The following is a 13,537-nucleotide window of genomic DNA, read 5'->3' on the forward strand; positions in this document are numbered from 1 at the left end:
AGCACAGGAGTAGGGCATTCGATTGAACAATAAAAAACTTGGAAAGTTCTAGAAAACAAAATGACAGAATCCAAGATGGTTTCCAGAAGTGACCTAATCCAAAATGACCACATCCAGCAGAATAAAACTAAATGGTTGCTTCCAGCAGACAGTGTCTCTATAATTTTATTAATTTATTAATATTTGTTTTGGTAATAAAAATATTTTTAAGTTGGTGAATATGACGTTTTTTGACGCTGACTCACAAAGAAGAGAAAAATTCACTTCCTTGCGAGGCGGCCATGTCCGGCAGTCTCGAACCACTCCGCGCCGGGAACAGACTTATGTCCGTGGGCAGCATCCAAGTTTTCTTTCTGTGGTTATTTTATTCTATACTAAATATTTAAATTCAAACCTCTTATTAATTCATAGCTGTCCACGTCGACTCGGCGCGTATTTTACGGAACCGGGCCTATCCCGACCGTCTTCATCGTGATACCGCGCTGCAGATCGTATCACTCACGTAAGTGTTTCGCCGAATTTAGGAGCCCGCTCATAAAGCCCCCCCTGCACCCGTTAATGTTCGGCGCTGGCCGTCTCCAGCGAGCATCGACCCGCGTCCCGCGAGACTGCAGCGGTAACCATTAGTGTCGCGTAGTGTTATGTTTTTTCTGTGTTAGGTGTGTAACGGCTAGACGTCGCCAAGTGTTGGTGAGAGTGTTTTGTAGCGGGACTAGATTAAAGGTAATTCTCACCAACTCGTGTATACTAATTTTCCGGAGTCTCCCGTCCTCCACACGGCCGAGCGGCCTTCACAATCAAGGGAGAGCCATTCAGGGTAGATTCAAGACGTGTACCTGGCGGGGCACGCGGGGGCAGAGTACCCACGACCCAACACCAACGGACTAGCAGCCCGCTAGCCTGGCGCCCCTCCGGACAACAAGAGCACCGCGACGCCCGTAGCGCCCGTCAGGTACCCCCCGGGCATTTCACATAGGTCGGGTGACGGCAAATATAACTAAAAGTGCAATGCATATGAGTGGTGTGTTCGATGATAAGGTAATGAAAAGTACAACACACAGGAGTGGGGTGTTCGATTGAAAAGGGGGGAAAGTTCTAGAAAACCAAATAGTGGACGTATCGACATAATTCAAAAGGGAGAATTTTTGTGCACAATGAGGCCTTTATTGTGTTTTTTCCGCCAGAAGAGATATTATCAACAATGGCCGTCGGAATTGATGTAATCCAAGATGGCCTCTGTGATTCCCTGAATCTGAGCCTGAATAAATTAGCTAAATGACAGGTAGCCTATAGGGATTTACAGGTTAAACTAATACTAAACAAAAGAGGAGAATAAACGCTCTTTGAGGAGCTTGTGACACTTTATTTAGTTTGATTGCAGTGAACTTTTAAATAGGTATTGACGACAGTCGTCGTACCCTCCCAGATATAGAGGCCGTACCTGGCCACCGACGCGGACCTGAGGGGGTCTGTTTTTCCCCAGTGAACCCTCAGTGTTGTGCATCGGCCAGGGACGCACCAGCGTGCGCCCCAGCACGCCAGTGAGCCAGTGTTAATGTGTAATTGTTTCTGTGTGTATATATTTCTTTCCAAATGACCGTGACTTTTTAAGTGTGTAAATAATGTAACTGTAATGTATTAACTATCGTGTAATAATCTTGTAATTCTCGTAAACGTGTCGCAGTGTCTATATGTAAGCGTGGCCTGGCGCTCATCCGCGTCGCGAGGGGTGGCGCTCTCCCACGCCGGCCGATTCCCCCTCCCTCCCCCGCTGCCCGCGCGCGACGGCCCGCGGGCGGGCGGGGGAGAGCAGTTGAACTCAGGACTCGGGCAGCGGCGGACGTGCGCTCCGCTCCGCGCTGATCGCGAGACAGGTCTATCGAGCTCATGGTCCGGCGACACCGCCACAGTACGAGCATTCGCAGCAGCCGCGCTGCCTACATTGTGCCGCCCACGCGATTGGGAGTCCGAGTTACGATTTACATCACGAGTCGGTCATTATAGGACGCGTAAGCATAGTTACGCACCGCTGAACTATCGCCGACGTTACGAGACAGTACGTAAGAACCGCGCACGCATCACGTGTCTTTGTGAGGGACATAGTTACTCATTGCTGAACCATCGCCGACGTTACGAGACAGTACGTAAGAACCGCGCACGCGTCACGTGCCTTTGCGAAGCAGTTGATTGTCAGGAACTTTGTTACGTGGAAGAACTGCCGGTACGCGTCGGGATGAGTGGGCCGTACGAGACGGTCTTCGGGAGTCCGGGTCTTCGTGGGAAGGACGCGCACCCCGCGACGGATCCGCCAGGCCGCGGCAAGCTCTCTGAACGCAATAAAAGAGCTCGTGGGACGATTGACATCGAGTGGTCCTTTCGATCTACCTGTCATTCTACCTCACCATCCCTCCAGGTCCCGCATTTCCTGGTCCCGGCCACGTCGGCCTGGACCCACACCTCTCCGACGAGAGCAGTATGCGCATAACAGACATTTCTAGTAAACAGGGAAATAGGGACCAGAAGCCGAGGGACGTCAAATGTTCTTTATTTTGCCTTAAAATGTGTTTTTTAATGTTGTGTAGAAAATAATTTGGTGCTAAATAAGATAAAAATATATTTATTTGTGTAGACGGTTGTTGAATTTTTTTTTTTTAATATTATTGGTTTTAATGTATCCCGTATCAAGTTGAAAAAAAAAAAAAAACTATGTTTTTATAGCTTCTTCCACGAGGTCTACTTTAAGTTTTCTACTCATGTAGTTGATGTTTAATCTATTTGCAGAAATTTTTTCTTGTTGCATTTTTTATTATGTTAAGTATATTCATAAATAAGGTAATAATAAGACTTTATTTTTATTTTTAAAAAAGTACTCTGCTTTTAAATTGTTTAAGTCGGATGTTTTTGTCTAGAAGTATTTTCTTGAAAACCATCATGGTTGAACACTGGATTGTGTTGTTGTTCGCATATACATATGGAAGTTGACCGGGGTAAGATTAATGCTAACATTGTTCAAAAACATTTCTCATTTATATTTATATAGTTTATTCCATCTCTGTGTTAGGAAAATCAGAGGAAAACGGACGGTTTTTCGAGTTCCCGAAATGTCAGCATTGGAGAAAACATTGTTTAAAGGAAAACTTCCTCCAACTGGATTACTGTCAAGGTATGCTAGACAAAATTAAGTAATTTGTTACTTCAGCCCCTCCATTTCTATTAAATAAATTTAAAGAACACCAGAAAATTATACATTCGTTTTTAACAAATTTCCGTAGGTTACTGTAGGAATTAGACGTCGAGATGTCAACGTAAATTGCGGGTAAAACTTAATTTTTTTTAAGAAGGCGCTCTTCTGAAAAACTGAGAATGGTAAGGTTTGAGAATGGTATTTATGAGTTTCATTCTCTTTAACAGTAATTGTAAACTGCTTTGCGATATTTCTAGTATTGTATACACTGGCTTGTGGTGGGAGGGGTTCTGGGTTCGAGTCCCGGGTAAGGCATGGGTGTTAATTTACATGCAGAGATTTGATTGATAAGATATGATAACGATTCGACTAAGAACACATTACCCTATGGCTGTGGGCTTCAGGCTGTAGGCCACTATCAACTATACAAAAAAAAAATCTAGTATTGTAGTGTTGAAACAGTTGGTTAGGTTAAGTTACATTAAAAATATTGTAAAATCCATTTAACGGTTAAGTTGGACACATTAAAAATACTGTTAAATTGTTTGAATGGATGGTAAGGTTAGCTACATTTAAATTTAAATTTTTTGTGTGAACTGCTGGTTTCCTTTTTTTGTAATGTAGTTAACGAAACAAAAGTTTAATGTTCTGTTAAAAACGATCAAATAGGTACTTGAAATATCGGAATGCCGTTTAACAGATTTATTAATGAGAATGAAAGGAACTTAATATTAATAGTAATTTTTTCATATCATGTATCCAAGTTTGCCTCTATCAAGATGGTATGGTCGTTTTATATTGTTTTTGTGGTACATGATGTTTGCTGTTTTTATTTATTACGCTAAAAAATTCTGGCCAAACAAGACTTTGAATATCACAATACAAGCGAATTGTCAGGTGCTGCGGAAAGATTATAGTATCCAGGAGTGTGGTTATGTTTTGTATTTAAGATTTGTGTTTGTCTATAGTATGTTTTAATTTTTTGTTTGTATTTTGTATATTGACAACTCCGTTCTAGTATGTAGGCCTACTGGAGAAAACAGGAGGCAATCAAATAAATAAAAAAAAAAATAAAAAAAATGACAGGAGAATAATTTATTTTATGTTATTTTCATAACACTTTGATGTACTTTTAAATGTCAAGTTGGCAGTTGAGATGCAGAGTATTAAAAAAATAAAACAGTACTATATACAATTTTTACACATTTATAATTAATAGCCTTAACAATAATATTCCTATTATTTAAATTACATGTGGTTCTAATTATGTTTTCAACCAGTCATTTACAATTTGTTAACATTAAATTATAATTATAAGAAATCTAATGGTTACTTCCTTAAACACACAATTATTCATTTTGGAGGGAAACAACCAATTGTTTTTATTTATTGTGTTATGAGTGGGGAAGAGAGTGTATCTTTTGGCTCAAAACTGTGACAATGTTATAATTTTATATAGAAGTAGTAACTGTTGTTAATATGAATCCTGAAGTATCAGAAGAATCACATAAAGTGTCTATGACTAGTGCAGAAAGAATCAGAAAGTTCAGAAAAAAGAGGAAGGATGACATAACCTACAAAGCAAGTGAGGGTAAATATGTAGTTGGGCGGTATTTGCGGAAAAAAATGTTAAAAATCCGAAAATACCTTTATTCTATGCTCTTTAACTTCCTCTTTTCATTAAAAGCGGCGGAGGTAAAAATTCCAAATACTTCAGGAGATATTGAATTTTTAAATTTAATCATATGTAATTGAGCGGTATTTGCGAAAAAAAATGTTAAAAATCCGAAAATACCTTTAGTAGAGGCTCTTCAACTTCCTCTTTTCATTAAAAGCGGCGGAGATAAGAAATTCCAAATACTTTAGGAGATATCGAATTTTTAAATTTCATCACAATTATACCAGTGCATTCATGTGGCATTCCGCATTGTTTCTTGTTTACGAGTATCTATTTTTGTATTGGATAATGATGTCACGTGATTGATCGTGATAGGCCAGAATTCAAATTAACCAATATGTGATTATTTAGTTTTAAAACTGTGTTTAATTACCGCCTCCAACTTAGGCGAGTTTTTAACGTTTCTAATTTTAAAGTCTTATTTTTTATTGTTGCGCAAGTAATAAGTAACAAAAAAATTTTACGTGAGTTGTTACTGTTCATCCTTTGTCCCGGTTTGTTAGGTCAGGTCAGTTACATTATAAATACTTTAAAACTAAAGAACCATTGAAATAATTTCATATTATTTTTAATGTACGCTTAGTTTCAAAGTATTTATAATGTAACTGACCTGACCTAATCGACCATTTTCATTAATTAGGCATTCACAAACACACGGCAAAATAAAAAAATTGGTCGAATGATAAACACAGGTCTTGTATGCAAAATAAGAACGGCGATATCTCCTAAAGTATTTGGAATTTATTATCTCCGCCGCTTTTAATGAAAAGAGGAAGTTGAAGAGCATCTAATAAAGGTATTTTCGGATTTTTAACATTTTTTTTCGCAAATACAGCTCAACTACATAATGATGAAATATAAAAATTCGATATCTCCTAAAGTATTTGGAATTTCTTACCTCCGCCGCTTTTAATGAAAAGAGGAAGTTGAAGAGCGTCTAATAAAGGTATTTTCGGATCTTTAACATTTTTTTTCGCAAATACCGCTCAACTACATATTTACCCAAGTGAGAGTAAAAGAGTGGAAACCATAAGAAAATCAAGAATTGCAAGCATGTCATCAGCTGAGAAGAAGCGTTACCGGGCTGCAGCTGCAGAAAGAAAACGCTTGAGCAGAGAAAGACAACGTAAACATATATTGCCCGGAAGTTCAGAGAGTAGTAGCTGTGGCAACTGTGAAACACCTCTACTCAAAAGTAAGCCTTTCAAAACTCCCCAGTCATTAGGGAACGCTGTGAGATGTTTGCGAACATTACCATATTCTCCATTAAAAAAAGTAGCAGTTGTGTCTGGACTTGCCAACTGTTTGGGTTTAAAGTTACAAACTAAAATGGAATATACTCTTACACCTGCTCATACTAATTCTTTAGTGAATAAACAAGTGACTGATTTCTTCACAAGACCTGACATTGTGTATACTATGCCGGGAATGAAAGATGAAATTGTAATTTGGGAAAATGGCAAGAAAGAATGTTTCAGAAAATTGTTTTTAACTATGTATCTTAGGGAAGCTTATGCTATTTTCAGAAAGGAATGTGAAGAAGACGAGATGATATCATTTTCAACATTTTGTTCACTAAGGCAAAAAAATGTATGGCTTTTGAAGGACACTCCAGCTGACCAGTGCAAATGCAAGCATCATGAAAACTTCAGGTTACAACTTAAAGGGTTAAAAATTGAATATGATGGTTCCTTTTGGGATAAAATAATTTGCAACTCTGACACTTTAACGGCTCCATGTTGGAATGGATTATGTAGTGATTGTTGTGATGGTAAGAAGCTGTCAATTATGTTTGAAGACATTGATAAATCAGTCCAGGTTTCATGGAGATATTGGGGAAAAAATTATAATGGCCACATAGTAAAGGCAGTGAAAGTGGGTTTTGCAGGTGAACTAATAGAGGAAATTTTGGAAGTTCTGCCTAGGTTTCGAGAACATGTCAAAATCAAGCGCATACAAAGTGAAGCGTTTGAAAATTATAAGAAAACTTGTAGAGTTCTACAAGTTGATTTTGCAATGGCATATTCGTGAGAGTACCAAAATGAGATTCAGTCTGCTTTATGGTCGCGTGAAAGTGTGCAGCTGTTCACTGCTGCTTTATTTGAGGGAAACAAATGTACAAAAACTTTCCTGATCTGCTCTGACACCAAAGATAAAGGAAAAGATACTTTGTATTGCTTCATAAATGAGTTGTATGACTTAATTTTTGCAACTCCAAACACAATTAATGAATTTGAAGAGATTATATTTAGTGATGGGCCATCATCTGAGTTTAAAAATAAATTTATGGTAAAGTTACTAACAGATTTAACACATAAGTTTGCCAAAAACTTTACATGGAAATATTTTGGTACTAGCCATGGAAAAGGAGTTGTGGATGGAGTCAGAGGAAGAGCTAAATCGCTAGTAAGGCAAAAATCCATGAGTAAAGCTGAAAATTTTGTAATACAGAGTTCTTCAGAATTTGCCAGGGCTGCTTCTCAACTTATGCCTTCAACAACAGTGCTTCATATTAGCCAAAGTGAGATAGACAGTTTAATCAAAACCGTCACACCATGGTCAGCAGTCGGTGCAGTTCATGGTATCCAGAAGATTCATGTTGTTAATAGTGATGTTGATGGTAAAGTTTCTTTTTTCCATTCAAACTCAGATAAGCATCCTAGTTTTGTTGTAAATAATGACATTCATTATGTGAATGATGAAATGTTAAGCTTAAATAAAGGAGATTGGTGTAAAGTAATTTACGATAACAATTTTTTCCCAGGCGAAGTGCTCAACATCTCTCATTCTGAGATTCAAGTTAGTGTAATGATTCCTTCAGGAAACTACTGGAAGTGGCCTTCGAAACCAGACATTTTATTTTATAAAATGGCCAAAGTGAAGAAGTCTGGCTCCACCAGAAGTAACTGGCTCACGAGGACAATTTAAATTTATTGATTTTTGAAGTACTGTACCATATTTATTAATATTGTGAAATGCTTATGATAGGTTATTTGTATGTTTGCTGTTTGAGAAGTAGTATATATATGTTTAGTTTTTATTATAAATAAATTGTTCTAGGAACTGTTCCAGGTAAATAAGTATGAGACAGCCTGCATATGTTTACTATCAAATGTTAAAACATTTCATAAACCTTCTAAATGAATGTATGATTCATTTATGAGTATTTGGTTTTAATAAGGAAATGAAATTTTACTGAGTGACTTTGATGACATACGTAACAGATGTTCGTCACACACGTAACATCAATACATGAGTTTATTGTGAAAGTAGGAGGAAAGCAATGTGTTTCATGTTACAGTGTATATTAGTCCATATAGTGGACTACATCACTATAATTTTTATTTTTATTTTATGCAATAAGATTCACAGTAAAATGTAACTTTCATAAGAGTATAAGATATTTCCAAATCTCTGAGTCACACACGTAACAAAAAAGTAAAATCCTTTAAAAAAATACTTAGACATTTATTTAATCTGTTCCAAGCATCAAGTTTTATTAACAAATGAAGAGGTGGATTCCAAAAGGGGCTAAGTCAAAAATGTACTTTTTCCAGGAAACAATTTTTTTGGTGTGAATGTGTATTTTGATAATGTCAAGCACAAAATCCACATAATGCTAATGTTTTACATTAAGAACATGTTCTCAGGCAGTTATTGTGATTATGAGTTCAATATATTACCTGTAATTAGGTTAAGAAAACGGAACATCAGTGACTTAGAGCTATTTGGAAAACTTGTCAGTGACTAAGAGCTTTTTGGAAAACTTGTCAGTGACTGAGGACTTTTTGAAAAACATGTAATTGAAGAATATTAGTCCTACCAGATTGACAGGCCTAAGTGTGATGTTTACATAATACTGAACAAAATATGTATGTAGACTTATGCATAGTACAAAACAAAAGCAACAATATGATCTTTAAAATGTGTCAAGTCTTTTGAGTGAACATTAAGGTTACAATGTTTAAATGAATGGCTCTTCTTCATCATATAGTACAATATTGTTGTCGTTATCTCCTTCTACATTGTTAGTCAGAGCAGTTTGGTAAAACTGTCTTGCACATTGACTGAGTGAAACAAGCTGCAGAAGTTTCTTCACATCTTGTCGCTTCTTTTCACTAATATGGTTTTCTGCTGGCGAAACAGGAACGTTTGTGTACGCTTCTTTCAATACTGTACGTGATTTAGTCACCTTGACTGTTGTTGGCAGACCACAATATGTGTTTTGAATGTCAATAGTAGTGTCATGCATTCTTGAGTAGATGAGAACACGTTGATCACGCATTTTAAAGGGAAGTCTTTTTACTATGGCCTTCTTTGAAGCTTCCATAAAGTTTGAGACCACCCAATCTATGCCTAACACATTTACTGTAGCACCCGTCGCAAATACCTTGTGATATTCTCTAGGCTCTAATATTGTTTCTTTTTTCCGTAACTCCTTTTCAAATCTTCCAAATACTCGGTCAGGGGGCATATAGCTATGACCTCTGATTGGAAAGTAATGTTCCACTTTTGCAAAGGTTCTTGATTTGGCAACATAGTTGAGTAAGAACATCATAACATTGGTGTTTTTATTTTGCCCACTGCAGGCATCTGAAAATAATCTCAGAGTCAAAAAGATTTTTGGTACATTTGCCAATTTTTTCTCAAGATTTTCCAAAAAATGACTCAATGCCGAACATACTTCATTAGAACCTCGACCACTTTGGTCTTCAGTCCAAGTGTACACAGATGTGTTGGAAGTGTTTTGTTGGTTTTCCATCAAAACAAACGTCAAATTGTACAGCCAGATTTGTCTGGCATTAAAGACCTCACCAATGCTTAATTTGGGCAGTGGTTGATTTTGTTCCATGTCAAATGAAACACTTATTATATTGTTTTCTTGTTTCTTCATGATTTCATAAATTTTTTTAGCTCTAAGAGTATGTAACCTATACTGAGTCATTAATCGAGCCTTTTCAGCAAGGTCACGTGACGTCTTGATTTGGTTCTTAGTCTTGTAACAAAATGAGCACACATCCGTCTTTGGGCTTCCGAAGCTGAGATTGAAGTTGTTTTGAAACACCTTGAAAAACTTAGATAATGAAGCAATTGGTTTGTTTTCTATTTTTTGGTTATCTTTCCACATTCGCCACAACTTTTTGATAGAAAGTTCAGGATTAAGATAACCACGAACACTTTTTCCTCGGCCATAATGGCTTTCATTGCATCTAAACGTTTTAATGTATGCAATCATTGAGTCTTTTATCGCAGTGTGTTTGGGATTTAACCTAGCCCCACCACGCCTTTCATGTGGGCATTCCCCATATACTTCCATGTGTTTGCTTAAGGTGTTTATTCTTTTACGAGAAAATCTCGTTACAGACAAAAACGTTTTGTTACATACATTTAGAATACGACCGCTTGTCTGGTCGTATGAAATATTTAGTAACTGTACGGCTTCTAGGCTTATTTTTGTTTCTGGGCCTACGCTGTTTAGGCTCTTGTGCGACAATATACTTGAAAACAAAGCTATTCTGTTCAGCAGCTGTTTTGTGTTTATAGATTTTGTCATAAAATGCACTTATATCTGCTGTAGACAGCAAAGCAGCCTTACAACTATTACCACCTTCTTTATGCGTGCATGCAACCAAAGGAGCACCATGGGCCTCACTGCTGTTTCTGGCAAACATTTTACGGTTTTTAACCCACTTATCTTCATTTCTTGCTCGTTTTCTACTTCGTGTACTACTTATATCTGTTACAGAACATGTGCTATCTTGTAGTTCACTTACATTCATTTTGGCATTTACTTATACATTAACTATTGACAAGACAAACCACCACAATAACAATAATAAACAGACATAACCTCTATGTAGTACAAAACCATGACAATACTTTCACCATAGAGTAACTAATACCTGTTTATGCATGCGCATATCGGTGCATGACTTACCAAGGCTTGTTTGGAAAACACTGCTGACTTAGGACGTTTTGGAAAGAAACCCAGATTTCACTACCGCATAACAGCTATAACTTAAGCGCTTTTGGAATACCTGTTACAGCCATAGGTGCGAATAGTAAAAAGTTAGTTATTCCACATATAAACACAAAATCGCTAAAATGTGACTTAACCCCTTTTGGAATCCACCTCTTCAAATGTCTAAAGTGTCCCTAAATCATGTTTTGAACAAGAAAGCAACAATCTTAAATGTAAAAAGTTAAGATCAAACACAAAAAATTTCCTCCAAAAGTCACACACGTAACACTGGTTTGGTCCAATACCTCATCTGCAACCTATATTAACTCAAGCTGTGAAAAAGCAACAAAAATGCTTTTTAGTATCGTTTAGAAAAATCCTTTGTCTAATTTTATATATATATATATATATTACTTTTACTACCTTTCCCTATAAAATTTATAATAATTGAAGATAGTCTTAGGTTACATTAAGTTTGATATTCCAATTAAAGTAACTTTTGGGTCAGTTATAACTCTTGATTCTGGCAAGTGCAGAAGTATATTACGTGTCAAGAAAAGTAGGGGAAATTAATGGCGTTATAGGAGTAGACCAATGAGGTTGGAACCGAGTATGATTACGTATTTTGGTAGGAATAGAGTTGGCAATGTTTGTTGTGTGGTTGTTACTTTGTTTCGGAATTATTGGCAGTAATGGAAGATACATACTGTGTGTTTTTATTGTAATGTTTATTATTTGATTAATAAAAGGTTATGGAAAATATAGGATATTTTAGCAATGTAAACGTGTAAATTTTTAATAAACGATGTTGAATTGATTTAAAGAGAAAAAGTTGAGTCAAAGTGACTTCCAATAAAGAGTTAAGTCAGATAAGTAGAATTGTGTGTATGGAAGAATTAAGCATGTATGTTGAATGAAGAAGGTATTGATCTAAGTTTGAGAGTGGAAAAAACATTTATGTTCCTAGGTTGGGAGGAAGGAGCCCAGGTTAGATGAAATGTGTAATTTAATATGTTAGATTAGCAATCCTGGTAATGAAAACAAAGTGAAAGGTTGATCAGGTTAGGTCAGCTATTTAATATATTCTTGACAGAGCAGTGTATCATACGATAGAGCTTGGTTACGATATTAGTGTAGCTACATTTTTATGGGATAAGCGAGGGAAAATGTGGGTTTGCCAAAGTACTGTAGATGCAGTATTTTTAGTCTATTTCATTTTGGTTTATTAAAGGTTTTGGGTATCATAATGAAGACTAAAAATTTACCTGGTTTTGTTTTGTTTTAAAAATCTGTATTTAATTTTTTTAAATAATGCCTTTTCAGGATCAAATTTTCAAGGTATTGTGAAGTAGAATACCATCCCACACAGTCTAATTTGTTATGCGATACTGGTATTTCAAATGTTAAAATTGAGACATATCGAGATCATTTCTTCTCGGTATTGTGAAGTAGATAGACTGCAGTCCCACACGGTCTAGTCTATTTCGCGATACCAATATTTTTTTCATTATTTACCATTTTTTCAGAAACTTTTTATTTGACAGCATCATAGGGCACACTGTTATTTCACAATACCGCCATAAGTTTTAATGTCTTCAGACATAATTTCTTTGATAATGAAATAGGTATATCGCAATACCTGATTACTAGGCAACTAATTATGAAATTATAAGAGACTAATATGAATACTGAATCTGAGGCTAATTGATTATTGCAGATTAAAATTAATCTAATTACAGTTTAGTAAAAAAAAATCAAGAGTCTAAGAAAGGAATACATTTATCTCGTTTATTGAAATTAGTAATTAATCTGTATATGATATAAATTTTATATCTAATGTATATACAGTGTAAACTCTTTATAACGTCACTCAATTTAATGACAAACTCCTTAAAACGTTGAAATTGCTTGACTTTGGTTGGTTTACCTTGTTTTCTATACAATAATACACTCTATATAGCGTCACGCTCACTCTATTTAACAACAACAATACAGCATTATAAATCATTAAGCAGTACTTTCTAAGTTGCCAAAGTTGGTCAGAACTGCAGCTGTGTATGTTCTTTTGTTTGCTGTTTTGTTGTATTATCTAGCATGTGTTTACTTCAACTGACGTACCGGAGATTCTAAGAAATTTTATCATTTTTTTTGTATGATGAACTTCACATGTTTACCTCGGTCACTAGACTTTTGTCAAGTTGTTACACGTTATCATTATCGCAGTTGCTTACAGACTTTCGAACTGTAAACATGGCGAGTAAACGAAAATCTTTGTGTATTGACAAAAAAGTGTTATAATATGCTCAATAGAGGCGGGAGAAAATATCAGTGATGATGGAAGACGCTTTGGATTTAGCCACTCTACCGTGTCTACAATATGGAAAAACAAAGAAAAAGTTAAAGAAATCTCAATACGAAGATCTGGATCAATCGATGCTATCATGGTTTTATAGACATGTAAAATGTGTACTATATTAGTAAATATATATTATTATAGAATAGCATAATGATATATTTTATTTCTTTCCATTTAACAACCACTCTCTATAACGCCGAAAAATGCTCAGTCCGTTAAGTGTCATTATATAGAGTTTACACTGTATTAAAGAGTGAAGACGACTATTGAATTGTGTAACTCTAAGCCCTGTATTTTCAAGAAAATAATTACAATTAAGTTAGAACTATTAAGAAACAAAAGAATCTAGAATGGCTC

General features: G+C 36.0%; 1 protein-coding gene across 5 annotated transcripts in view; it reads left to right on the forward strand.

Annotated features, from left to right (window-relative positions):
* Nucleotides 1-2,917: 2,917 nt before the first annotated feature.
* Nucleotides 2,918-13,537, forward strand: part of LOC134541651 (protein phosphatase methylesterase 1) — a 148,538-nt gene continuing 137,918 nt past the window's right edge. For 3 of the 5 annotated variants that reach the window (XR_010076671.1, XR_010076673.1, XR_010076672.1), the window contains exon 1: nt 2,941-3,163. Coding sequence is in view for 2 of the 5 variants with exons in the window: in XM_063385235.1 (XP_063241305.1) it covers nt 2,997-3,163 (167 nt within the window). In the remaining 3 variants the exon portion in view is untranslated. Of the gene's footprint in view, nt 3,164-13,537 lie in introns of all 5 variants that reach the window. The other 2 variants (XM_063385235.1, XM_063385237.1) reach the window with 2 other exon arrangements.

Source organism: Bacillus rossius (assembly GCF_032445375.1).
Source record: "Bacillus rossius redtenbacheri isolate Brsri chromosome 4 unlocalized genomic scaffold, Brsri_v3 Brsri_v3_scf4_1, whole genome shotgun sequence".
In the NCBI taxonomy this organism is placed as follows: domain Eukaryota; kingdom Metazoa; phylum Arthropoda; class Insecta; order Phasmatodea; family Bacillidae; genus Bacillus; species Bacillus rossius.